Consider the following 24,973-nt stretch of genomic DNA (forward strand, 5'->3'; position numbering starts at 1 on the left):
TTACATTGAAACCAAGCACACCATTGTTTTTCTTGTGACATTACCAATTTGTGTCACATGGCCCTCTTCCTATTGAAAAAACAAAAGTTGTATCCAAAATGGCCGACTTCTAAATGGCCACCACCCATCTTGAGGAGTTTGCCCCCTCACATATACTAATGTGCCACAAACAGGACTTTAATATCACCAACCATTCCCATTTTATTACGGTGTATGCATATAAATGGCCCACCCTGTACTGTACAGAATAGAATAAAATAACATACTATAGACAGTAGAATAAAATATACAATAGGATAAAAATTAGAATGCAAATTCTATATACAACTGAGTAAAAGTACAACTTTGTCAGAAAAGAGTATTGCACTTAGTCTTATGGCACATGTGTGGGTTTGTGTATGTTTGATCAGCTGCAAAAGTCTTTGTTGTACAGTCTGACAGCAGTGGGGAGGAAAGACCTGTGAAATCTCTCTGCCCCACATCGTGGGTGCCGCAGCCACTGAAGGAGCTGCTCAGTCCTGTCAGAGTCTCCTGCTTGGGGTGGGAGATGTTGTCCAACAGGGATGAAATCTTAGCCACCATTCTCCTGTCACTCACCACCTCCACTGGGTCCAGAGGGCATCCTAGAACAGAGCTGGCCCTGCGGATCAGCCTGTTCAGTCTCTTCCTATCCCCGGCAGACATCTTGCCACCCCAGCAGACCACACCATAAAAGATGGCTGAGGCCACCACAGAGTCATAGAAGGTCTTCAGGAGTGGGCCCTTCACTCCAAAAGACCTGAGTCTCCGCAGCAGGTACAGCCTTCTGTCCTTTCCTGTACAGGGTGTCTGAATTATGAGTCCAGTCCAGTTTGTTGTTCAGATGAACACCAAGGTACCTGTAGCTGTCTACAGCCTCAATGTCCATACCTTGGATGTTCAGTGGTTACAGTAGAGAGTGTTTGTGCCTGCGGAAGTCTACCACCAGCTCCTTGGTTTTATTAGTGTTGATCTGGAGGTAGTTCAGCTGGCACCAGTCCACAAAGTCTTGTGTCAGTTCTCTGTACTCCTTGTCGTCCCCATTAGTGATGAGGCCGACTATTGCAGAGTCATCAGAGAACTTCTGCAGGAAGTACTGGGTGGAGTTGTGGGAGAAGTCTGCAGTGTAGATGGTGAAGAGGAACGGAGCCAAAACCGTTCCCTGTGGGGCCCCTGTACTGCAGACGACCCTGTCCGACACGCAGCCCTGAGGTCTCACATACTGTGGTCGGTCGGTGAGGTAGTCCAAAATCCAGGTAGTGAGGTGATGGTCCACTCCAGAGTTCTCCAGCTTGTCCTTCAGGACTGTGGGAAGAATGGTGTTGAAGGCACTGGAGAAATCAAAGAACATGATTCTTACAGTGCTCCCAGCGGTCTCCAGGTGAGAGAGGGAACGATGTAGGAGGTGAATGATGACATCATCTGCTCCAATGCCAGGCTGGTAGGCAAACTGAAGTTTGATGAGCTCACCAGGCACTGAAGCTGAGCCAGGACTAGCCGCTCCAGGGTCAGAGCCACCGGCCTGTAGCTGTTGAGGTCCTTGGGGCATGATGTCTTTGGCACTGGTACAACACAGGAGGTTTTCCAGAGCTGTGGGACTCTCCCCAACCTCAGGTTGAAGATGCGCTCCATCACCCCCACACAATTGGTCCGCGCAGGACCTGACGACCCTTGAGCTGATGCCATCTGGGCCTGCTGCCTTCTTGGCTTTAATCCTCCTCAGTTCCCTCCTAACCTGGGTGGTTGAGAGAGACAGGCTGGAGCCTTGTGTTGAGTGTGTATTGGATGCTGTTGTTGGGGGTGGGGAGGAGTGAGCAGGGTGAGTAGAGGAGGTGTGAAGTGTCTGAGGTGTCAGAGGTGGAACAACAGCAGTGGGGGTGGGTGAGTCTGCAGCCAATGCTGAAGACTGCCTCATGGATGAATCAAATCTGTTGAAGAAATGATTCAGTTCATTTGCCCAACTCACATCTCTCCCAGGCAGAGAGTTCTGCTGTTTGTGGCCCGAGATGGTTCTGAGGCCTCTCCAGACTTCGCCAACATTGTTTTGCTGAAGCTGGTTCTCCATCTTCTGCCTGTAGCTGTCCTTTCCATTCCTTATCAGTCCCCTCAGCTCTCTCTGCACCCTTTTCAACTCCTCTTTGTCTTTAGATTTGAAGGCCCTCCTCTTCTGCTTGAGGACAGCTTTAATTTCTCGGGTAATCCACAGTTTGTTGTTGGAGAAACACCGCACAGTCCTGGTAGGTACGGTGTTATCCACACAGAAATTAATATAGTCCGTAATGCATGTAACAAGGCTGTCGATGTCCTCTCCGTGGTCATCACAGATCACCTCCCACACAGTAGACTCAAAACAATCCTTAAGAGCCTCCTCACTCTCCTCCGACCATCTCTGCACTGTGCGGGTGGCTGGTGGCTCCCTGTGCACAAAGGGCTCATACACAGGGACAAGGTGCACCAGGTTGTGGTCAGATCTGCCCAGGGGAGGGAGAGGTGATGAACTGTATGCCTCTTCAGCATTGGCATACAGTAAGTCCAGTGTTTTATTGTCTCTGTTTGGGCATGTCACATACTAGGTGAAGGTGAGCAGTGTGGAGTTTGTTGAGACATGATTACACTGTGCTTTTTCGACGTTCAGAGGTTGATGGCTCCATTTCAGAGAACTGGCTATGAATTTCAGAAGGATAAGGCCTCAACTTAACAAAAAAGTTATCAATAGTTCTTTTCATCTTTTTTATATAAAACCACAGCTACATCCACTTCTGTCGGGCTTACTCACTAGGGCTGGGTATCATCACTGATTTCTAAAGTCCATTTGATTCCGATTCACAAGGTCCCGATTCGATTCGATTTTGCCTCAGACAGTCAGAAATATTTAAATTCTGATCATTTATCAGTATTGATACTTGTGAGACTTTATAAGATGTGAACATCACAGCAGATGCCTTTGTGTCAAAGTAACTGAGAATAAAACACAGAAAAACATGAAGGAGATTTTCCTGGCCTGGCTTTTTATTAGAGATGGCACGATACCACTTTTTTATGTCCGATACCGATATCATAAATTTGCATATCTGCCGATACCGATATGAATCCGATATAGTGTGTCTTTTAATCAATAAAACTGTCTTTTTTTAATATCTTGCTGCTTTTTGTGTAAGTTCATACTCAAGTTAAAAAAAAAACAAAAAAACACTAAAGCTATTCTGTTATACCTGTATGCACTCAAAATATTTCATAGTTCAGCAATACTGCTCAATCTAATGAACTTAAACCTACTCCATCCTCCCTATTCTGGTATTTGAAAGAGTAAGCAACCTAACTAATAGGGTTCTAAAACTCCCAGCAAAAAAAAAAAAAAAAAAAAAAAAAGGGGAACCACCCACCCTCCACCTCATGATGCTTAATTGACGTAATCAACTTTAATGTGATGCAGTGTGAAAGAAATGCACAGAAATCAATTATTTTTCAAGAATTAAATAGATTCAACATCTTTCTTCAACAGAATTGCAGACTGCACAGATGGTTCCCAAAGGAAAAAGTACTATAGCTTACTAGGGTATATTAGACTCAACAGTTACTATATACAGTAATGGACTTCTATACATTTTACATCAGATTAAAACTTTGGGTGTAAGATTCAGATAATTATTTATTAAAAGCTAGACATTTTAAATAAGAAAGAAAATGATGTCTTTGTGCCCCCTTTTCCCTATTAATGCCCTATTGGCCCCCCTGGCTAAACTTTGCTAGATCCGCCCCTGCACAGTTACCAGCCGTCAGCTACGTAGAAAAGGATCCTGGTGTAGAACGTAAATAAATTCCAACAACAGCTTATCAAGCTTAAACATGCTGCTGTTGTTCAGCCGCTGGTTTCCTCTTTCTGGCGCGAAGTAGCAACGAGAGAGAGAGAGAGGCTCCATATATCGGTTGATAAGCTTAACGCGGGAATGCTTTACAAACATTCAGAGATGAACACTTGCTTTACTTCTTTCTGGGATAAGTTCCGGATTGGTAACGAGGCTCCAAATACACACAGCCGCTCTGTCACGTGAGCACACTGCTGCGACGTGCTACGGTTATGAGCCGAGTTACGCCATGTCGCAAGTTTTGTGAGGTGCTTTTTTGATATTTAATGGATCGGATGACATTTTTTTTTTATTTTTCTCCGATATCCGATCCAGTAATTTACGTCAGTATCGGACCGATACCGATATGTAATATCGGATCGGTCCATACTTTTTATAGCAGATAACCTTAAAAATATTCTGCAATTTTGCATAATTTTAAAACATTTAAATTTCTTCAGTATTGAACAGCAGAAATTAGGCTTTCTTGTCCAAGGACATTTAAGTTAAACAAAAGAAAAGAAAAAAAGACAGCAGCCGACAGCGCTGTAAACAACGCTAGACTGGTCGGTAATAAGCGAATGAATAATGCCAAAAACAGAGATTTGAGATGGGGAACTGTTCTTGAAGTACACAGAGAGAGAGAGAGGGCTGTGCATGAAGTGTGATTTTTATCGTCGTGGAAGCAAAACAGCAAAAGTAAGAGGGAATTCATGACGATGTTTATCAAATGTTAAGCGTAGTTTACTGCTTCTTTTGCTGCTGGTTCAGTGAATTTTGGTTGGAGGGAGACAAAACCTGCAGCTCAGAATCTAGCGCAAAAAAGACGTAAACACAACGCGGACCCGACGCATCAGAATCAGTGAGCTGTCGGCTTTCAGCCTCGACTGCGTGAGTGAGTGTACCCGAAACCCGAGAAAGAGAAAGCTGATTCCGATGCGTCTGCGCTCTGTGTTTACTTCTTTGTGCAGAATCCGTGTACCTGCACTAGTTTGCTGTTTGGTGGTTGTTGAAATTGTTTTGTGAGCTTTAATCTGGCGTTTCTGGCAAAATACATTTATATTTAAAAGGATTTAATGAATCGATATCGCTTTATTCAAGCTACTCACCTCTATGTGTCACAGTTTGCCGAGTCAAACTGCGTGGAGTGTGAAGAGTGGACCCAGGTGCAGACATTCTAAAACTCAAACTTAACTGATGAGCTGTTTATTAAGGCAGACAGAACAGTACAAAATAAAAGGGCAAAAACAATGCAAACTAAGCAATAACCTAAACTGGGTAAATTAGAAAGGAAGCACGAACTATGAAAAACCCTGGCAAACAGAAAAACAAACAAAACTCTAAACATGGCAATGATGATGAGCATATATATATGAAAACCTGAATGCAGGCCTTGGCATGGGAACAACACAGACGATCCGACCAAGACTGAATGAGAACGCACAGACTAAATACACACAGGAGGCTAATGAGAGAAGTGGGAACACACGGGGGACAGCTGACACACATGAACATAACGACGTCACAGTGGAAGAGTAAAACTAAACACGATGAACACAGGAACACCAGACCTCTTCAAAATAAAACAGGAAACATAAGAAGCAGACATGACAACTTGAACTTGAAAACGTAAGACACATACATGAAACACATGAAGGGGAAGGGAGACTTGACATGGGTGGAAGACACAAGGGGAATCTAATAACAAAGAACTAGAACAACCTAGGCATGATAAAAAATGAACTTAGAAAACCTGAAGGGCTTAAACATAAACTAAAACTCAAAACGCTGGGTCAAAAGACCCAGGATCGTGACACTATGTGCCTGCACTTTCAACTGGACCATGGCCTATCAGAGAGGTCCCACCCCTTACTATCTCTGATTGGTTTAGACCACGACAGGGGCATAATGTGTGTCTGTTGTTGACCACATGGAGACTTTCAGAGTTGCGGAGTCTTTTTTTTTTTTTTTTTACTCAAAGAGTTGGTCGCACCGGTGCAACCTAAGATTTTTTTTTAGTTGCACCATTGAAAAATTTGGTCGCATTTGCGACCAAATTGGTCGCACTCTAGAGCCCTGATAACGTAATAATACTGTAAAAATCTATAGCTAACTATCCAAGTCAACGTTTTTTTGTTTATTGAGCATGTTTTTAGTGGAAAGTAGATACGCCTCAAGGGAAGGAGGGAGGACTCCCAGCTGAAAGCGGCAGTTTTGAGTGGCTGTATCTGTATTTCATATGCTTTTTGTCTTCTGTATATATACACATGCAAATGTATGTGTGTGTGTGTGTGTGTGTGTGTGTGTATAGATAGATAGATAGATATTGCACATACTGGGATCTGCTGGAGCCAATCGGCAAGCTTGGGAGTCACTGCACCTAGCGCTCCGATTACCACTGGGACCACTGTTACCCTCACCCTTTTTTATATATATGTGTGTTTGTATGCTTGTATAAACATTTGTATATACAAGCATATAAACACATGCATGTGTGTGTATATATAGATGTTTTGTAATCTTTTTATCTCATTTATTTTACCAACACTTGGTGTCTTTTAAAAGTGCTATACAAATAAAGCTGACTTGACTTGACTTCTTTCAGTACAGGCTAATGTCCTAATCAAAATGCTTCCAAACCACAGCGATTCAATATATGTTGTCTGTTTCACTTCTTAGCTTGTAAGTTCACCACATTTGGACGCAGAGAGAGTTTGGTCTGCAGCCCTGGTGAATTGTGAGTGGGAAATACCCGGGGAGGAGTATTTCTGGTCAACTCATGAAGGAAGAAACCTTTCATTTCTGATCTCTACCGCATAGATACTTGTTTGTATGGTAAAGAAAAAAACTATTCTGTTTGCTGCTTCACATTACCTTGTTGCCTCAGTCAGCTTTTCACTGAGAGTATGTATGCATATGTGCCTGTGTCCATGCATATGTGTGCTTAACTTTACATGCTGATAACAACTTTCTATAGATGCATAAAGGTTTTATGACCAGCAGGCTTGCCAGCAGGACTGTTTCTCTGAGTTACATGTTAACCTATAGCTGTGTATTAGCAAGGTCAGACAAAGCAACATTATCTCTCTTTCCAGTAGAAGTTGCTGGTTGCCGTTTGCCATGTATTTCAAGGCTAATTAGCCTGTAATAAAAAGCTAATGACAGGGTGTTTAGAGCTGACAGTAAGTGGGACTTCTCTCAAGAGAATGATGCTATTTTTCTGTGTGGCTGATGTGGTGTGTGTGGCAGACATTTAGCTGACACAAGCTTGTGGGATTTGCTGGTATAGTAACAACATAGCAATTATGCAGCAGAATGATGAAAAATTATTTTAAGCTCGCATTGTTTACAGTGTTTATAAGAAGATCTGAAGAGATGGAAAGTTTGATGAATAATTATCATTTTGAAACTTTTATATCCTCAGAAACAACATCTGTCCAACAATGACAAAATAATATCAAATACAGCTCAGAACTGTCAACTGTTTACATTTTTCAGCAGATGGAGTCTAATATTAAGCTTAATGCTTAATGTTGTGTACTGTTGAATGAAAAAAGGTACTAAAGTTTTTTCTTACTTCTTTAAATTAGACAAAACTGGCATGTTGAGGTGCCCAATTCTTACAGAGGGATATTTGCAGCATTTGAATTAATATAGGCATAATATAGTATATGTTATAATTATCAGAATACAGAACTCGTAACATGCAAGGGTTAAACCCTTGCTACAGAGCTCGTTGTCCAACTGCCCATCTGCAGCTCACTCTGCAAAGGAGCTGCACCCAGCTACATTGGAGGGCTTTTTAAGCATGAACTGTCTTTTTAAGGTCATGCCAGGGCATCTCAGTTGGATTCAGGTCAGGACTTTGACTAGGCTACTGCAAAGTTTTTGTTTTGTTTCTCTTAATTAATTCAGAGGTGGACTTGCTGGTGTGTTTTGGATTGTCGTTCTTCTGCAGAACCCAATTGTGCTTCAGTTTGGGGTCATAAACAGATGGGCAGACATTCTCTTTCAGGATGTTTTGATAGACAGCAGAATTCATGGTACTATTTACCACAGCAAGTCGTCTAGGTCCTGAGGCAGCAAAACGGCCCCAGACCATCACATGTATTTCACTGTTGAAATAATGTTCGCTTTCTGAGAGCTGTGTTATTTTACGCCAAATATTATGGAACACACACCTTCTAAAAAGTTTAACTTTTGTCTTATCAGTCCACATAGTATTTTCCCAAAAGACTTTAGGGGTTCATCAAGATGTTTTCTGGCAAAACTGAGAGGAGCCTCTATGTTCTTTTTGCTGAGCAGTGGTTTTCGTCTTGGAACTCTGCCATGCAGGCCATTTTTGCCCAGTCTCTTTCTTATGGTGGAATCATGAACACTAAGGCAAGTGAGGCCTGCAGTTCTTTGGTTGTTGTTCTGTGGTCTTTTGTGACCTCTTGGACCAAAAGTATCCCAGGAGCTGCGCTCTTGGGGTAAATTTGGTCGGCTGGCCACTCCTGGGAAGTTTCACCACTGTTTCATGTTTTCGCCATTTGTGGATAATACTGTGGTCTGCTGGAGTCCCTCAGCTTTAGAAATGGCTTTATAACATTTTCCACACTGAGAGATCTCAATTATTTTGTTTCTCATTTGTTCATGAATTTCTTGGATCACAGCATGATGTCTGGCTTTTCAGAACCTTTTGGTCTACTCCACTTTGTCAGGCAGGTCTTATTTACGGTATTTCTTGATTGAGAACAGGTGTGGCAGTAATCAGGCCTGGGTGTGGCTAGAGAAATTGTACTCAGCTTTCCAAAGATGTGATACATCACAGTTAATTTATGATATAACTGTGTGCATCAAGGTGCTTTATGTTGTAAGGTAAAGACATTACAGTAATACAAAGAAAACAGAGAAAACCCTAACAATCATGAGCAAGTATTTTGGCGACGGTGGCAAGGTTTCTTCCTTCTAACAGAAAAAACGTCCAGATAAACCAGGCTGGAAGACAGGACAAAAACAGGCTGTAGAAGACAGCCAGCGATTAATAATAACTAATCAATAAATGCAGAATGAGTGTTTCTTCTTCACTCATCTTTTTTCAGTCCATTATACCTCTGTTAGCTACACTTCTAGCAATTTTCCAGCTTCCACTGCTTTGTCATTTGCCATTGCTCCTTTTGCGAGTGGCAGCTATCTGCTATAAATTTTGGCAGAACCATGCCTTTCAGGAAATGTATTGAGACAGCAATAAACCTAAAATTGTGAACTGGTACTATATAAATAAAATTAATGGTAATAGTATTTCAGATGTTGCAATGACAGAATCCCTTAAATTGTTTGTACTCCAAGTACGAATAGGGAAAAACAACCATTTGTATGCATTATTACTGTATTAGCTAAGATGCGTAGTGACTCTGCCAAAAGTGAACAAAAACAGATTGGAAGGGTTATTTCAGTACTGAGGCATAATTAGTGTGCCTCAGTTGACAGTTTAATATTGTCAGAGAAAAAGAAGAAAAAGTGATATTTTTTGCATTTCTCTTAGGATTATCGTCATATTTTTCACTCACGAATGACTACTGAATTTTATTTAAATGCACGCTCAGGTTTCAATTTGTATTGTTTCAATTTGGGGGCACTGTTGCCAAGCTAAATAGGTTTACTTTCAACAGAAAGTAAACACTCTTTCAGAAGACTCGGAAACCATCTGCCTTTCCACTCCATCTCTTTATCCCTTGTGGAGAAAGTGCTTAGTCACCAAAATGCAGACTATTGTGGTAGTCTTACAGCTACAGCATGGCTTTTACTGGAACAGGTTTCAGGCCAAAAGTGCAGATTGGCACATACTTGTGGCTGCTTACTTACAGAACACAGTATTTTCTTTTTTAATAAAAGAGAGAACACATTGAAAAAAGTAGCTACTTTGCATTTGAAACCACATCTGGCTTACTTTTGGTGATATTACATGGTTTTGAAATATAGTACTGCAATTTTCAAGGAATTTAGGAAATGGGTTATGATAGGGTCAAAGTATAGTAGCAATTTGTCTCTGCAGTTATGTTCTATAGTATGTTGATGATGATACAATTCTTCCTAACCATATAATTGTTTTGTTCCTTGATAAACAACCAGCTTTTTTTTTTCTAAAAGTAGCAGTTGATTGTCGGTATCCACATACTGCACAAGGATGATGTAAGTTTCATTATGGCTGCCAAGTAACTGCACTCAGCTGGGTCATCTCTTTCACCATCTCTACTCCTCTAATGGTTAACTATGGCTATTACCTATGGTTAATTGGCAGAGACTGTGAATGAAAAGAATCCCCCCTCCTGTTGCTGACGTTTCTCTCTATGTCTCTGCCTTTCTTTTTCTAGACTGCTTCAGCATGGAGTTATGATGGAATGGATATGAATATGAGCCAGTGGGAAGGCATTCGAGCCCCTTATCTCCGCCTGGCCTTGCTGCTGCTGTTGGTATTCTTGAAGTCACCACTCTGCAATGGTCAGAACACCCATGGGGCTCCTCAAGATGAATCTCACTTCAGCTTCACTCAGCCTGTCTACCATGCCACAATTTATGAAAACTCAGCAGCACGCACCTATGCCAACAGTAAAATTAAAATGGGCATCCACCTCGCCCAGCACTCCTGGGAGATCCGCTACAGAATCACCTCAGGTGACGATGACGGTTTTTTCAAGGCAGAGGAGTATGTACTCGGAGACTTCTGTTTCTTACGCATAAGGACTAAAGGTGGTAATGCCGCCATATTGAACCGAGAGATTCAGGATAATTATGCATTGACAGTGAAAGCTTCTGTCAAGGGAGAGGCTTTTCTTGAGACCTGGACTAAAGTCAGTATTCAGGTTTTGGATATGAATGACCTCCGGCCCTTGTTCTCTCCTACCACATACTCCGTCACCATAGCAGAGAGCACCCCTCTCAGAACTAGTATAGCACAAGTTACTGCCACAGATGCGGATATCGGTTCCAATGGAGAGTTTTACTATTTTTTCAAGGAAAAAACTGAACTGTTTGCTGTACACCCAACTAGTGGAGTGGTTACTCTCAGTGGAAGGCTTAATGTCGATGAGCAGAATCGTTATGACCTAGAAATTCTAGCGGTGGACCGTGGCATGAAGCTTTATGGAAATAATGGTATCAGCAGCACAGCCAAACTTTTTGTCCATGTAGAGCGTTTAAATGAACATGCTCCACTCATGAATGTCCTCACCCACAGCCCCTCATGGCTGGATAAGAATCTTGTGTATGCAGTGGTTACTGTTGAGGACCAAGATGAAGGCTTAAATGGAGAAATAGATTCCTTGGTCATTGTAGGAGGAGATCCCTCAGAGCAGTTTTTTGTTGACAGAACTAAAGAAGGAGAGTTTGCTATTAAAGCCTTTGAGTCAATAAGTCAAACGTACCCTTATGGCTGTAATCTTAGCTTGCAGGCTAAAGACAGGGGCACCCCGCAGAAGTTATCTGCTGTTGAAGTCATCCAAATCAAGGTCGAAAAACATCAAAATTCAGATGCTAAATTTATGCAAGAGTTGTATGATGTCAGTTTAAATGAAATTTCACCTCCAGGTACACTTGTAGTGGCTGTTAAAATCACACCAGAACCTGATGATGCAGAATATATCTTAACAACCTCTGCGGATTCATCCTTTTTTCAAATGAATACCCTAACGGGTGTAATCTCTACTGCTCGCTGGTTCACTCAGGTGTTCCAGGATGTCTTTAATCTTGAAGTAATGGAAATGGATAGTAATCTCAAAGTTAAAGTGAGGGTAACCATTGAGGATGCCAATGATCACACACCAACATTTGCTCAGTCCTCTTATGAGGTTTTTGTTAATGAAAGTGTACCAGTTGCAACCAGTGTATTAACAATTTCTGCAGTTGATAAAGATAAAGGTGAAAATGGATACATAACTTACAGCATTTCCAGTCTTCAGCCATTACCCTTTAAAATCAATCAGTTTTCTGGTGTTATAAGCACTACTGAAGAGCTGGATTTTGAATCCTCATCAGAAAGCTTTATGTTCATAGTCAGAGCATCTGACTGGGGGTCTCCTTACAGACGAGAAAGTGAAGTCAATGTAACAATCCATCTAGAAAATGTAAATGATAACCAGCCATTGTTTGAGAAGGTAGCATGCCAGGGGATTATTCCTGAGGATTTTCCAGTAAATGAAGTTATTACTACAATGTCTGCAATTGATATAGATGAATTAGAGTTAGTGAAATATAAGATCATTTCAGGTAACGAACAGGGGTACTTTGACCTCAACCCAGATTCAGGGGTTCTTGCACTGCAGCATTCTCTCTCAAGAGCCCATCCAAAGAGTGGTTTATTTAGTTTAAAAATAACTGCCACTGATGGTGAGAGCTTTTCGGATCCTATGTTTGTCAATATCTCAGTTGTTTATGGAAAATCTTCTTCCAAACGTTTCACATGTAAAGAAACAAATGTGGCTCAAAAATTAGCTGAAAAGTTACTGAAAAAGTCCAAAGCTAGCAATAAACCTAAAATTGAGGAAGGTTTTATTGACCTTTTTTCTGTGAATCGGCAGACACCCCAGTTTGACAAAACATTTCCCACAGATATTACTGTGCAGGAAGACCTTAAGGTAGGCTCAAGTGTTTTCAATGTGAATGCCTATGATGGGGACACAGGTTTCAATGGTCAAATTCTATACTCTATTTCAGATGGAAATATTGATAACTGTTTTACCATTGACATACAGACGGGACTTATCAGTGTGTTCCTATACATGGACAGAGAAAAAAGAGATCGCTATCTCCTCAACTTAACTCTCTATGACCTTGGCCTTCCACAGAAAAGTTCCTGGCGGTTGCTTACTGTCTATATAGAAGATGCAAATGATAATGCACCCCAATTTTTGCAAGAAGGAGGCTTTAGAATTGTCATACCTGAAAACCTAGCCATAGGTACTGACGTCATCCAGGTTGAGGCCATTGACAAAGATCTTGGGCCCAATGGCGAGATTGTATACTCTCTTTTGACAAGCACCACTCAGTTTGGTATCAATTCCACTAGTGGGATATTATATGTTGCTGGCCAACTAGACAGGGAGTTTGTCTCTACGTTTAACCTAAAAATTGAGGCTCGGGACAAAGCGGAGAAAGGAAGCCAGAAGTTTTCTGTAACCACACTGAAAATCATTTTGGAGGATGTAAATGACTGTCCTCCACTATTTATCCCTGCTGTGTACAGAACCAGGGTTCTGGAGGATCTCCCAGTAGGAACAGTTGTAGCCTGGTTAGAAACTCTGGATCCAGATTTGGGGTTGGGAGGCCAGGTTCGGTACTCCCTAGCCAGTGATTATAATGGATGGTTTGAAGTAGACAGAGCAAATGGAGTTATTCGACTCACAAAGGAGCTGGACTATGAGACACAGCAGTTCTACAACCTTACTGTAAAGGCCAAAGACAAAGGAAGGCCTGTTTCTCTTCTTTCTGTTACCTTTGTGGAGGTGGAGGTTGTAGATGTGAATGAAAACCTCTATGCCCCATACTTTTCTGATTTTGCTTTGACTGGATTAGTTAAAGAAAATGCCCGGATTGGAACCACTCTACTCCAGGTCACAGCTAATGATGATGATGCTGGCAGAGATGGAGAAGTTCATTACTCCATTCGAGATGGGAGTGGGCTTGGAAGATTTGCCATAGATGAAGAGACAGGTGAGTTTTCTTTGAAAATGATATTGCGTGTCATGCTTTTAGTCATGGCAAATGAGAATTATTGCATAACAGTTTGAATTATGGTTTTAAAACACTACATGGTTGTATAAAATTGTCTAGTGTTGCAACGTTCTTGTTACTGAAGTGTATTGTTTTAACTAAAATAAACAAAGAAGTCAATACAGCGTGAGTTGGGGAACACAGTAACCTACCGTGCTTTTTCAGATCTAAAATCTGCATAAATTGGCTGTTTATTTATTTTCGCATTATTGTTAATACTCTAACTGCAGCTTTTAGAACACCCTGATAATAATTAATTAAAATAGTCCCCGCTAGAAGTAATGAATATGGAACATGGAATATGAAGATATTGTGCAATAAAAGATAGCCGGACCAGGGCACAATGACAAAAAGTGGACTACTGGATCAAAAAGGCATAAAAGAACATAATGAGAATAGGGCACTGTTGGAATGATACTACACATGTAACTCCAATGGAAGTGGTTACATGAAGACGATGTGAGACCTATGGAGTCTTTGACACTGAACATCTGGACTAATGCAGAAACAACTAGTAGCTCAGTGCTCCAACACCTAGAAGGAGATTGACGAGGTACAACACAAAGGGAGAACCAGGATGTCAGGTCAGGGGGAGATATCATCGTCCCGGTCTTTCAATATTGGGTACCAAGCCCCAAGAGCAACAGATGCGTTGACTGTAGTGAGTGTGAGAGGAGCTGACCTAAGCGATAGGATCATGGCTAATCTGGCTAAGTGGCCAACTACCAAGACTATGTTACCCTTCAGACTATGTCTGAAGGGTACTAAATGAAGGAAGTAAATGTAGCATTATAGACAATACCTACTGTGACCATCACAGAAACAATCTACAATCTACACCATAACATGGAATTACTATCTATCTGCATTTGCTGGAGAGTGGAGCTAACTGAAGCCTTTGAAGCATCTGTGTGCTCCATGGATCTGAAGTCTGAGAGTAGGCTTTGGTTGCAGAGCAATTAGCAGGGCAAAAAGTTACCAATTTCCAGGAGCTTTTTGCCTCTGTATTCGGGTAGATGGTGGAGCAGGGTTAGGGTCCCTGGTCTGATCCCTGGCTGCTGGAGTCTGCATGCCAAAGTAGTCTAAGGCAAGATACTGAACTTGGTGGTCTTGGGTTTTCTACCCAATATTTTGAGTTTATTCTGTACTTATTATTCATTTCTTTGGAATTAGACTTTCATTTTGTCCCCTTTGAAGGTAGTCATCGGCCCACTATTGATCATGTGATTCATCACATGAGCCAAGGTGTGAATAAGGTGTGGGTCATTACCATTACTGAGAGTTCAGGTGTGAAACCACTGAGTCCTTGTTACAAGCCTTGTTACAAGCCATTATAAGACCTATTGAGGTCACCTGAGGCAAGGTGTGAGTAGTTCAAGCTGTTGGACTAGACTACAGCGTTTACTCCCCACATGTAACAATGTGAATGAACCATGGCCAGCCTGGTGAACGAGCCTGTTCCTTCCTTGGACCACTTTTGATAGATATACCTCTGTTCCATTCTGCTCGACTTGATTTGACTCTACTGAGATTTGTCATTTTCCTTTAATTTCCACATAATTTCCTTAGGGGTTAACAAACTATGCTGATTGTGATTCTGACTCTGATTAAAATTACGTACAAACTCAATGTAGGTGGGTTTATAGCAACGTGGCCCAAAAGTCCTGTGACGTAATTTGAATGCGATACAGAGGAGATCGAGCTGTATATCTATTGCTAAACGGATCACCTCTATTGTCTGCCAAGGCTGCACTCAATACTCGAAGATCATAGTGTGAACGGCAAAACAAGAGGGCGGAAGAAAATGGAAAGGGATATTTTACAAATTCTGAAAGCATTTCAAAGAAAACAAAGTTAAATGCCGACTGTGCAAAGTGGAGCTTTGCTTCCATGGCATCACTACTGCTGTGCACAAGCATTTAAAATGACAGCACCCTGGTGCTTTGATATCAACTCTGAATGTGTAAGTTTTAGAAAATTTGTGTTATAAGTTTTAAGTCGATTTACTCTCTATACTTTATTTGTGACAAATTAATAGCTTGTGTGGCTTTAACAAGTGTACATTTGAAGTTAAACTGGTGAATGTGATTGAGCCTAAAAAGATAACAAAAGTTTACATTGGTAATAAGTAGATTTATTTCATTGAACAATTCATAAAGTTAAAAGTCGTGTTATTTCACACTAAAAATGTACTTATACTATAATTTGCCAGTTCTCTGCTCAATATTTTAATTAACTGACACCATTGAGTTTAGCGTGGACATCCCAAAGGATCTTAGCTCTGTCATTCTTAACCACCCTCTACCTTTTTGTGTACACAAAATGATAATGCCTGTGTTTTGTATGAGAGTTGTCAAAGAACCAATAACCACTTGTGGAGAGCTACAGAAAGACCTGGAATCAGGGGGGTGATGTAGGAGCAGTGACATGTAAAGACGCGTGGCTGAGTTGCTCTGCGGGGATACGCTATTTTTTTTTCATACAAATTCTGTGACATTCGGCACTAACATGTTATCTGTCGTCAGCTGAGAACTTTGCAACAATGTCAGGGTCTAAAAATACCAGAAAGACTGATGGAGCCAAGGCCACTGATAGCAATCCTACGTCCCCGCGCTAATGGCTGCCATAGCTAGCTCAGAGAAAAACGTAGTTGCCAAAATTTCTATGCTGAAAGCAAAAGTTGAGACCAAGTTGAGACCAAGTGCCGAGCTCTCAATGACCTGATCGATTCGCTTCGCAGCAATGTTTTCTGACCAAATAGATGAAGTGCAAACTGAGTGTGCAAACTGAGTGTAGACAAGTTAACGATCTGAAAGAAATTGTTTCAGCTCTTTTGAACAAGACCAAAGACCTTGAGGGGAGACAGCGCAGATGCAACATTCGAATACTTGGCGTGAGGGAGCACTTTGAGACTGGGACGTGCCCTGTCAACTCTGTGGCCCAGCTACTAAAGGAGGTTTTGGGCCTGGATACCGCTCCGACACTGGATTGGGCATATTGCAGCCTACAGCCCGTCCCTGCGAGAGACCCAGGCCACTTATTGTCAAATTTCACTACTTTCAAGAAAAGGAGTAGGCGCTTCGCAGGGCCGCGCTAAACAGTCCCCTGACCCATAATAGAGACAAAATCTTAATTATCCCGAACCTGCCATCTGCAGTCGCGAAGAGACGGGGGCCTTTAATGAAGCTAAAGATCTACTGTGCTGATGTCGGGGTGTGAGATTCGGGATGCTGTACCCAGCGAAGTTAAGGATTTCTTCTCCTCTTGGAGAGGAAATATTCACCAATCCAGCTGCTGTTAAAGACTACGTCAAGAATCACATCTTGGCTGTGTGTGGGAGTCAAGATACGGGTTGAGTAGACTGTGCTACCTCAATTGCTCTTTGACTCTGACTGCACTTTAGATAGAGGTTTGTACTTTTGCTGCTTTTATAATTTAATAGGTCTTCATATAATTGTTTATCATTGAGCAAAGTTAACGACCAAGAGAAGTCACGTGTGCCTTTCCAATCTGCCAGATATCTAAACATTATGTTATAGCTGGCGTTCCCTGTTAGGGGCAACTTCTGTTTTAGAGAGTGAAGAGACATGTTGGATATAAGCTCTTTTGGGGGGGAGGGTGTAGCTTGCTCCCGGTTTGTGGGAGTTACGTTTGTAGTTACTCTGGGTTTTTACTTTTAGTTTTTTTTTTCCTCTTGTTGGCTGCAGTTTTGTGTGTATACTTATCCCAAATTATTGTGCGGCTTGCTTGTCATGATTGTTTTGCAAGTGTGAATATGGCTAAGTATGCAACCAAAAATGCTGCAACTACACCTCATTCTACTAAATTTATTACACAGAATGTGAACGGTCTAAATAATAAAAAAAAAACATAAAAGGATATTCACTCATCTGTCGACTTTCAAACCGGATATCGTCTTTCTACAGGAGACACATCTGCGCTCCTTGGCACAAAGTTAGCTCTAAATCGCGGGGGGTTGCCATTCTCGTTAGAAAAATTTTTCCTTTCATCACTTCAAATGTAAAATGCGATGACGCTTTATGATAGTTACTGGCAAGCTCCATAACACTCAGATCCACTGCATTTCACTGAGCCCAAAATACTATTCCTTCTTCTCCCCTGTGCATCATTCGTATTCAAGGGTTGATTATTTTCTTTTGGATAATTTCCTTATCCAAAGGGTCACCATGTGTAAATACCATACAACTGTAATTTCTAATCATGCACCAGTGCAGGTTGATATCTCATTTCCAAATGTGTGCGCAAGGCAGCAGTTCTGGAAATTTGACTCAACGTTAACCCTTTAAAGCCAGTTGGAGCGGGCACGCTCCGTTTTGCGTAACTATTTTTAAATCCCAGTAGAACCGGAACCACGTAAGCTAGCGCAATAATTTTTTTGGCATATGAAACCAGATGAGTTGTACTTACATCTTATGCCATCAGCTTGTCCTAGGTCACGGTTTAATTTCCACATAAAGCTTTGCAAAAATTGCATAAAAAGCGCTTGCAGGAACAAAAACATAATATTCCAGAAACGGGCTTTGCTGTTCGGAACACTTCCTACATTGAAATAGATGTCAGTGCGAACTATTGCATGTCCGCCATTACCTCCCCAAAACTGGAAGTGACGTCATTTTCGCATAAAATGTAGTTTTTTATTTGTAGGCCTTATAAACCTTTACTAGTGTTTTTAAAAGTCATGTTTGACTTTATGCTTTTCTGAATAGTTTCTAGGATGCTTTGAACTCAAATTGCACTGCTTTAAATAGTTTATTTTGATGCACCTGCTGTTTTCTCTGCAAATTTGCATCATAGGATTGTTTTTCGTTTTTTCTGCAGTATATAAAAATTGGTGTATCTCAAAAATAAAACTATGAAGACACTCAAAATAAATTTCCTGTTGTTGTAAACTATTTTTTGCAACTTTTTTGTATTTAAAGTTTTGAGGGATAAACCTCTTAAATTTTTCTAAGTAGAAATATATGTAAAAAACAAAAAAACAAAAACGATTTTCACATTTTTTTGTAGTTTATTGCACTTTTTTGCACTTTATGTAGTTACTATGAACTTAATGCATACATATTATTAAGATTTGGGCTATAATGGTTGTATTGATGAATAGCAACTTGAAATGCTCCCAAAAATGGCTCCACAGCATGTAAAAATATAAAGTAAGCTCTGGCAGACTTTGTTCTATGGTAGGTCTTAAAGGGTTAATGTCAGATGAGGAGTTTTGCAAGTTCATTGAATACTACGTCAAGCTTTTTCTAGAAAGGAATAACACTCCAGATGTTTCAAAATCTATAATTTGGGAGTCGCTAAAGGCATATTTGCGGGGGAAATTAATTATCTCTTTTTCGTCTTATAAGAATAAAAAAACGAAACGAACGGCTTTGACAACTGACAGAGCTTATAGCAAACATTGACACACAATATGCCACCTGTCCAACTGCTGATTTATATAAGCAGAAGGTACTGTCTCAGTCTGAATTTGACACACTCTCAATTAAAGAAACTGAGAAGCTTTTACTTAGATCAAGACATCATATACGGTGAAAAAGCAGGTAAAAAGCATGGTGAAAAGCATGGTGAAAAAGCAGGTAGATATCTTTCACATCAGCTTCGTCAGTCCGCTACAGCCCAATCTATACCCGACATACAGTTAGACTCCGGTTGGATGGTAAGACACCTTGACGGAATTAATGCTGCTTTCAAGCTATTTTATCAGGATCTCTATACTTGCAGCACTGATTATTCAGAGGCTGACTTGGACTCCTTCTTGGGGAACATAGATACTCCCACTATTAACCCAGACCAGGGGTGGGCAACCTGCGGCTCCGGGTGGTTTGGGAAAATAAATTAGAAGTATTTAGCCGAAGTGTATTTTATTTGTGTTTAGTTCTTTTTTTTTTTTTAACTTGTAGTTCTAAATTGGAAGATTATTGTGATATTGAAATATAAAAATAAAATTAGATTTTATTATTTTTCATCGCTCAAAATAAGCGTCACACTCACGGAAGCCGGTGTACCCGCCGAAACGCCGTGCATTTATCGAGACTTTCAACCCAAGGTAGGCCAATTATGGATCTTCGGATCCACATTATGTCAGCAGCTATTCTCCACCGTGAACTATGTTAAAATCAAACACTGCTCACGTCTCACAGATGACAGCTTACAGTCCTGCGTAAAGATGAAAGTCACTTCGTACAGCCCCGATTTGCAGACGCTGTGTGCATTTGGGATATGCGCAGAGGTTCAGGAGCAGAAATTCTATTGTAAACATACCACGGCAGACCCGCTGCTTTTTAGCATCTCTTTATTGACCACTTTTCACACACGGCTGCTGTACGCATACAGCCGGCTGTAGCTTTTCAGCTCACAGCCCGACAACACAACAGCAGAGAGAGCACAGACTTTAAGGCGGCGAGGCGTGATTGCGGGTGCCGCTCAGGTGCGTCCGCCTCCCCTGCAGCGGCACTGCAGACCACGCCCCGCCACACACATTAACCAGGTAAAATACATATTTAGGCAGAATTTTGCAAATATCTATTTTTTTTTAGCAGCATAGTACTTTTTTTCCAATTATTTTTTAAAAGTCAGGTCAAGGCTCCAAAAGCCCAAAGGCGATATAAGGGTGGCGGCTCACAACAGTTTTTGTTTGCTACATGGATCATTTTAGTTCAGCTGGGTGTCTTTCCTTTTGTTATATTTCTTTAAGAGTTCAAAATGTGTTAATTACATAACAAATATCCAATTCCTGACCATTCAGTTGATCACCCTGGGATAATAGTTTCACTAGTTGCCGAGAAGGCTTTTGACTGTGTGGATTGGCAATATCTGTTCTCTGTTTTGAAAAAAAATTGGCTTTGGTTCTAATTTTATGTCATGGATCACTACTTTGTACTTAGCGCCCCTGTCTTCAGTCCACACCAATAATCGGAATACTGTTACCTTCATAGAGGCACCCGCCAGGGATGCCCCTTAAGCCCCCTCCTATTCAATCTGGCAATAGAGCCGCTTGCGGCAGCATTGAGAGCGGACCCCAGAATAAGGGGGATCACTAGGGCAGAGGTTCCCAAAGTGTGGGGCCTGCCCCCTAGGGGGGGGGGGGCGCAAAGCCATTGCAGGGGGGGCGCGGTATGAAAAGCAAAAAAAAAAAAAAGAACGCTTGGACACTGCATAGTGGACAGGTTTTTGAGGGGGCTCCCACACAAATGCAAAACAGGAGATGACGAATCGCCAGATATGTTTCCGAACCAACTTCCTTCCAAGCCAAAGACTAGAAAATATGGTGAAGCATATCTTCCCCTTTGGCTTCACCTGCTCAAGTGCCAAGGTAGGTCTCCCCTGCAGAATTGGCTTTCCCAGCGTCGGGAGCATGCGCTGGACAAACAGTATCCCACATTCTTGATTTTTAGTTCACAAACACTTCTTGTAATAACTAACTACTCCTGACATTTTGTAGATGTTAGCTCTTTATACAGTAAAGTTACAGTGGAATACAAATAATATCAGGCTGATCCTGCCACAATTTGTTCCCCTGGTTCAAATCACAGACAAACAGTATCTCACAGTTGTTTATGTTTTTGAACCCATTTTGCACAGAGAGGCATTTTTTGAAAAATGTATTGATAGCAATGATGAATATTATTACACAGGAAAAAAACAACTACACGTAAAATAATTACACCGTGATGCGTCTGCCTTTCTAAATGGAGGGACAGTAACTGCGTGTGTGTAAGCGTGTAAAACCTGAAGATGGTAAGATTAACAGAAACAGTATTTTGTGTCTATCTGCCGTTCTGCAATTCATTTCATGTAAACAATAACGTGGCGCACAGCGTGACGTGAAAAGAGGCACATACCTTTGACGTTGCGTGACGAACTGTATTCCTCCTCCTCACGTAAAAGTAAAAAAGGAGCTTTAAAAAAATCACTGTTTTCAGTGATTCAAAACACCGTTTACGTGGTGTTTTTTTTTTTTGGGGGGGGGGGGGCGCATTATTCTTTTAAAACAAAGGGGGGCATAGCAAAAAAAGTTTGGGAACCACTGCACTAGGGGAAACACTATTCATAAGTGTTCTTTGCATGCAGACGACCTCTTTCTGTATGTTACAGACCCGGAGGCATCAATTCCTCAGCTCTGGGCCTCAGTGGATCCTTTGGCTGTCTGTCTGGTTACAGGCCTAAAGCACACCGTTTCCTATTAACCGTCTGGCAAAGGAGGCTGACTACTCAACCTTTCAATTAAGATTGGAACACTCCTCATTCACCTATTTGGGTATTCAAATCACTGACACTTATCAGGATTTTTTTAAACAAAATTTTACCCCTTTATTAGAGAAAACAAAATCGGATTTGGCACGCTGGTCAGTATTACACATCTCTCTTGCTGGGCGAGTCAACACAATTAAAATGCTGTTGTAATGGACAAAAAAGTTCCAAGAATCTGTAAATCCCTGCTACAGTGTTCTAAGTCAAAGGGTGCCTTGCACTACCAAACTTTATGTATTATTATTGGGCTGCCAATATTGTGAAATTATTTACCTGGATGCGGGCTTTTAAGGAAGGCAGAGGGCCACTTTGGTCCTCTATGGAGCTAGGATGGTAATCTCACTATATCCATATCCCCTGTTGCAATAATGTGTTCAAGCCTACCAGTCAGTCGCAATGTTAATTTTAAAAATAAAATTAAGAACTCTCTTAATGTTTGGTTTCAGTGTCGACGACATTTTGGGCTGAGGCGGTTGCTTGTCTGCTCCCCTACTGCGTCAAATCATCTTTTTTTTACCAGCTCTGAGCACTGCAGGGTTCAAGGTTTGGTACAGCTGGGGAATTACCTGTTTCTCTGATCTGTTTGTTAAAGGGTCATTTTCATCTTTTGAAACATTATCTAAAGTTTTTGGAATCCCAAAGACTCACTTCTTTAGATACTTACAAGCCCATAGCTTTGCAATTAAACACTTTACTTCTTATCCAAGTCTACCCACTGAACCGACTGTCCATTTGAGGACTGTCTGCAATTTCGACTTATTGCTAGAGGCCATATCTCTCAAATATATAGCACATTTCAGCATACAAAGGCAGACTCCGTGTCCAAAGCCAGAAACGCATGGGAACTGGACTTAAACCTCCAGATCTCGGACGACCTATAGAACCTTAGCAGGATCCATGAATCCTCAATCTGTATACAGCATTGTGTAATACAGTTTAAAATCCTTCACCAGGTGTACTTAACCAAAACTAAACTAGCCAAAATATATAATACCTCTGATGATGGATGCCCAAGGTGCAAGGAATCACCTGCCACTATGAGCCATATGTTCTGGACCTGCTCTGATTTGAACCGGTTCTGGGAATTAGTTTTTAAAACTTTTTCATATGTGTGCAGGAAAACAATTGATCCTAATCTGATGACAGCAGTCTTTGGTGTCCTCCCAAACCAACACGGTATAACTTCTTATCAAATGAATGCAGTGGCTTTCTCAACTCTCCTGGCACGCAGGATAATTCTTCTTAAATGGAAGGATTCAGGTCCACCAGCATTTGTTCATTGTGTGAGAGAGGTAATGAAGTGCTTGCAGATAAAGCATTTGAGATACAGTTTGAGAGGGTCTCAAAGTAAATACTACAAATCCTGGTCATCCTTTATTGAATATGTGGAGAAGTTGTCATTTACTGAAGTATGATGTAATACTGCTTTTAATCTGTGGGGTTTTTTTTCTTCTTTAAAGCCACCTACTCTCTGTAGCAAGCCAACAAGAACTGCACACAATGCAGCCCCCCCCTTTTATTTATTTATTTTATTTTATTTTTGTTTTCTACCCTGTTCACATGGTAGTATTTCTTGTTGGTGTGCATAGATTATACATTTTCCTGCATCCAACTGGTTTGCCACTGTGTTGCGCAACCTGTTTCACAAAGGCAATGTTTGTAATCGCAACTCCAGTTATATTTTTCTGTATTTTTGTTAAACTGGAAAATTATAAATAAAGTTGTCAAAAAAAAGAAAGACCTGGAATCAGCAGGCACAATTGTTTCAAAGAAAACAATAAGTCCACTACCATGACCTGTATGCGTGCTCACAACACAAGACTCCATTGCTGACAAAAGCATGTTGGAGTGTGTTTAAAGGTTGCTGAACAACAGCAGAATATAGTCTGGTCAGATGAGACCAACCGAACTCTTTGAATGCCATAACACAGCTTTGTTTAGTGGTCAAATGTCACCCAACAGTTAAGTCTGGAGGTGGGAATATCATGGTGTGGAGCTGTTTTTCAGACCTGAGCAATGCATGCAACTCACTTTTTTCTACTCAGGAGGCATTTTGAAGCTGTCATCGCTAACAAAGGCTTTATATGAAGTATTAAATATTAAAGTAAAAGTAAGTAAGTAAAATTTTATTTGTATAGCACCTTTCAAGACAAAAATCACAAAGTGCTTCACAGAAAAACTAAAACATAAAAACAGAAATCAACCAAAAGCAAGTTAAACTGATAGTTCTGTCCTTGGACTGTCCTCTGCGCATAAAACCTTCTTCCTTTACTGTTATAAGTAGTTATTTAGCACTCTATATTTGTGCTAAATAACTAGAGTCTGTTGTCTCTTTTTTTCTTTTCTGTTTCTTAGTATAATAATAATATAATAATAATAAGTGGGGTATGGAGAGGAAACCATAGCTTGCTCTTAATATATATGCTCTTAATATATGTATTAATATAGATATACTTGATCTACTGCTGTCTGTTGTAAGCTTAAGATCAGATGTCTTTCCTTTCTTGCACACATTCACATTTACACAAACATCCTGAAAACCAATAAGCTCTCCTTGCCATTCTTCCATCCACTCTGTTCAGCGCTTCACAACACAACACCCTGAACCTGTTGAACCCCAGTGCCCCCCATCTGGTTTCACAGGCTGCACCTCTAGGTCTGTTATTTAAATATAGACATATGGTTTGGTAAGTGCAGACTTCCCCATTCACCTGACGGCATGTACACGGAAAAACAATGCCTCTGCTGAAAGCACAGATCTCACAGATTTTAAACCTGGTAGTTTCATCACGCTCCAACTAAAATTGCTGAACCAACAGCAAAAGAAGACCTAAATTATGCTTCACTTTTGAAAGACATTATCATGAATTCTGTCTTACCTTTGCTGTTTTGCTTCCAAAAAAAAAGAAATTGCGATAAAACTGCATTTCCAAGTCTGTTTCAAGAGCAGTTTTCCATCATAAATCACTAGTTTCTGCCTTATTATCTTGTTTTTCTCACAGATGCATTATGCGTAATTCTCCTGTTGTGGACAGTGCAGCCGTCCGCTTTTTAAAAAATCTTTTTTGTTTTGGAAAAATTACCTC

At 40.9% G+C, this 24,973-nt stretch overlaps 1 protein-coding gene across 5 annotated transcripts in view; it reads left to right on the forward strand.

Moving 5' to 3' along the window:
- The window catches only part of fat3a (FAT atypical cadherin 3a), a 185,074-nt gene that overhangs the window by 44,239 nt on the left and 115,862 nt on the right, over window positions 1-24,973 (forward strand). For all 5 annotated transcript variants that reach the window (XM_084950510.1, XM_084950505.1, XM_084950507.1 and 2 more), the window contains exon 2: window positions 10,220-13,553. In XM_084950510.1, coding sequence (XP_084806636.1) covers window positions 10,247-13,553 — 3,307 coding nt within the window. In that variant the 5' untranslated portion in view covers window positions 10,220-10,246. The remainder of the gene's footprint in view (window positions 1-10,219; window positions 13,554-24,973) is intronic.

The sequence above is a fragment of the Perissodus microlepis genome, chromosome 14 (assembly GCF_051167445.1).
Source record: "Perissodus microlepis isolate ML-2025 ecotype Zambia chromosome 14, ASM5116744v1, whole genome shotgun sequence".
NCBI classification, from domain to species: Eukaryota; Metazoa; Chordata; class Actinopteri; order Cichliformes; family Cichlidae; genus Perissodus; species Perissodus microlepis.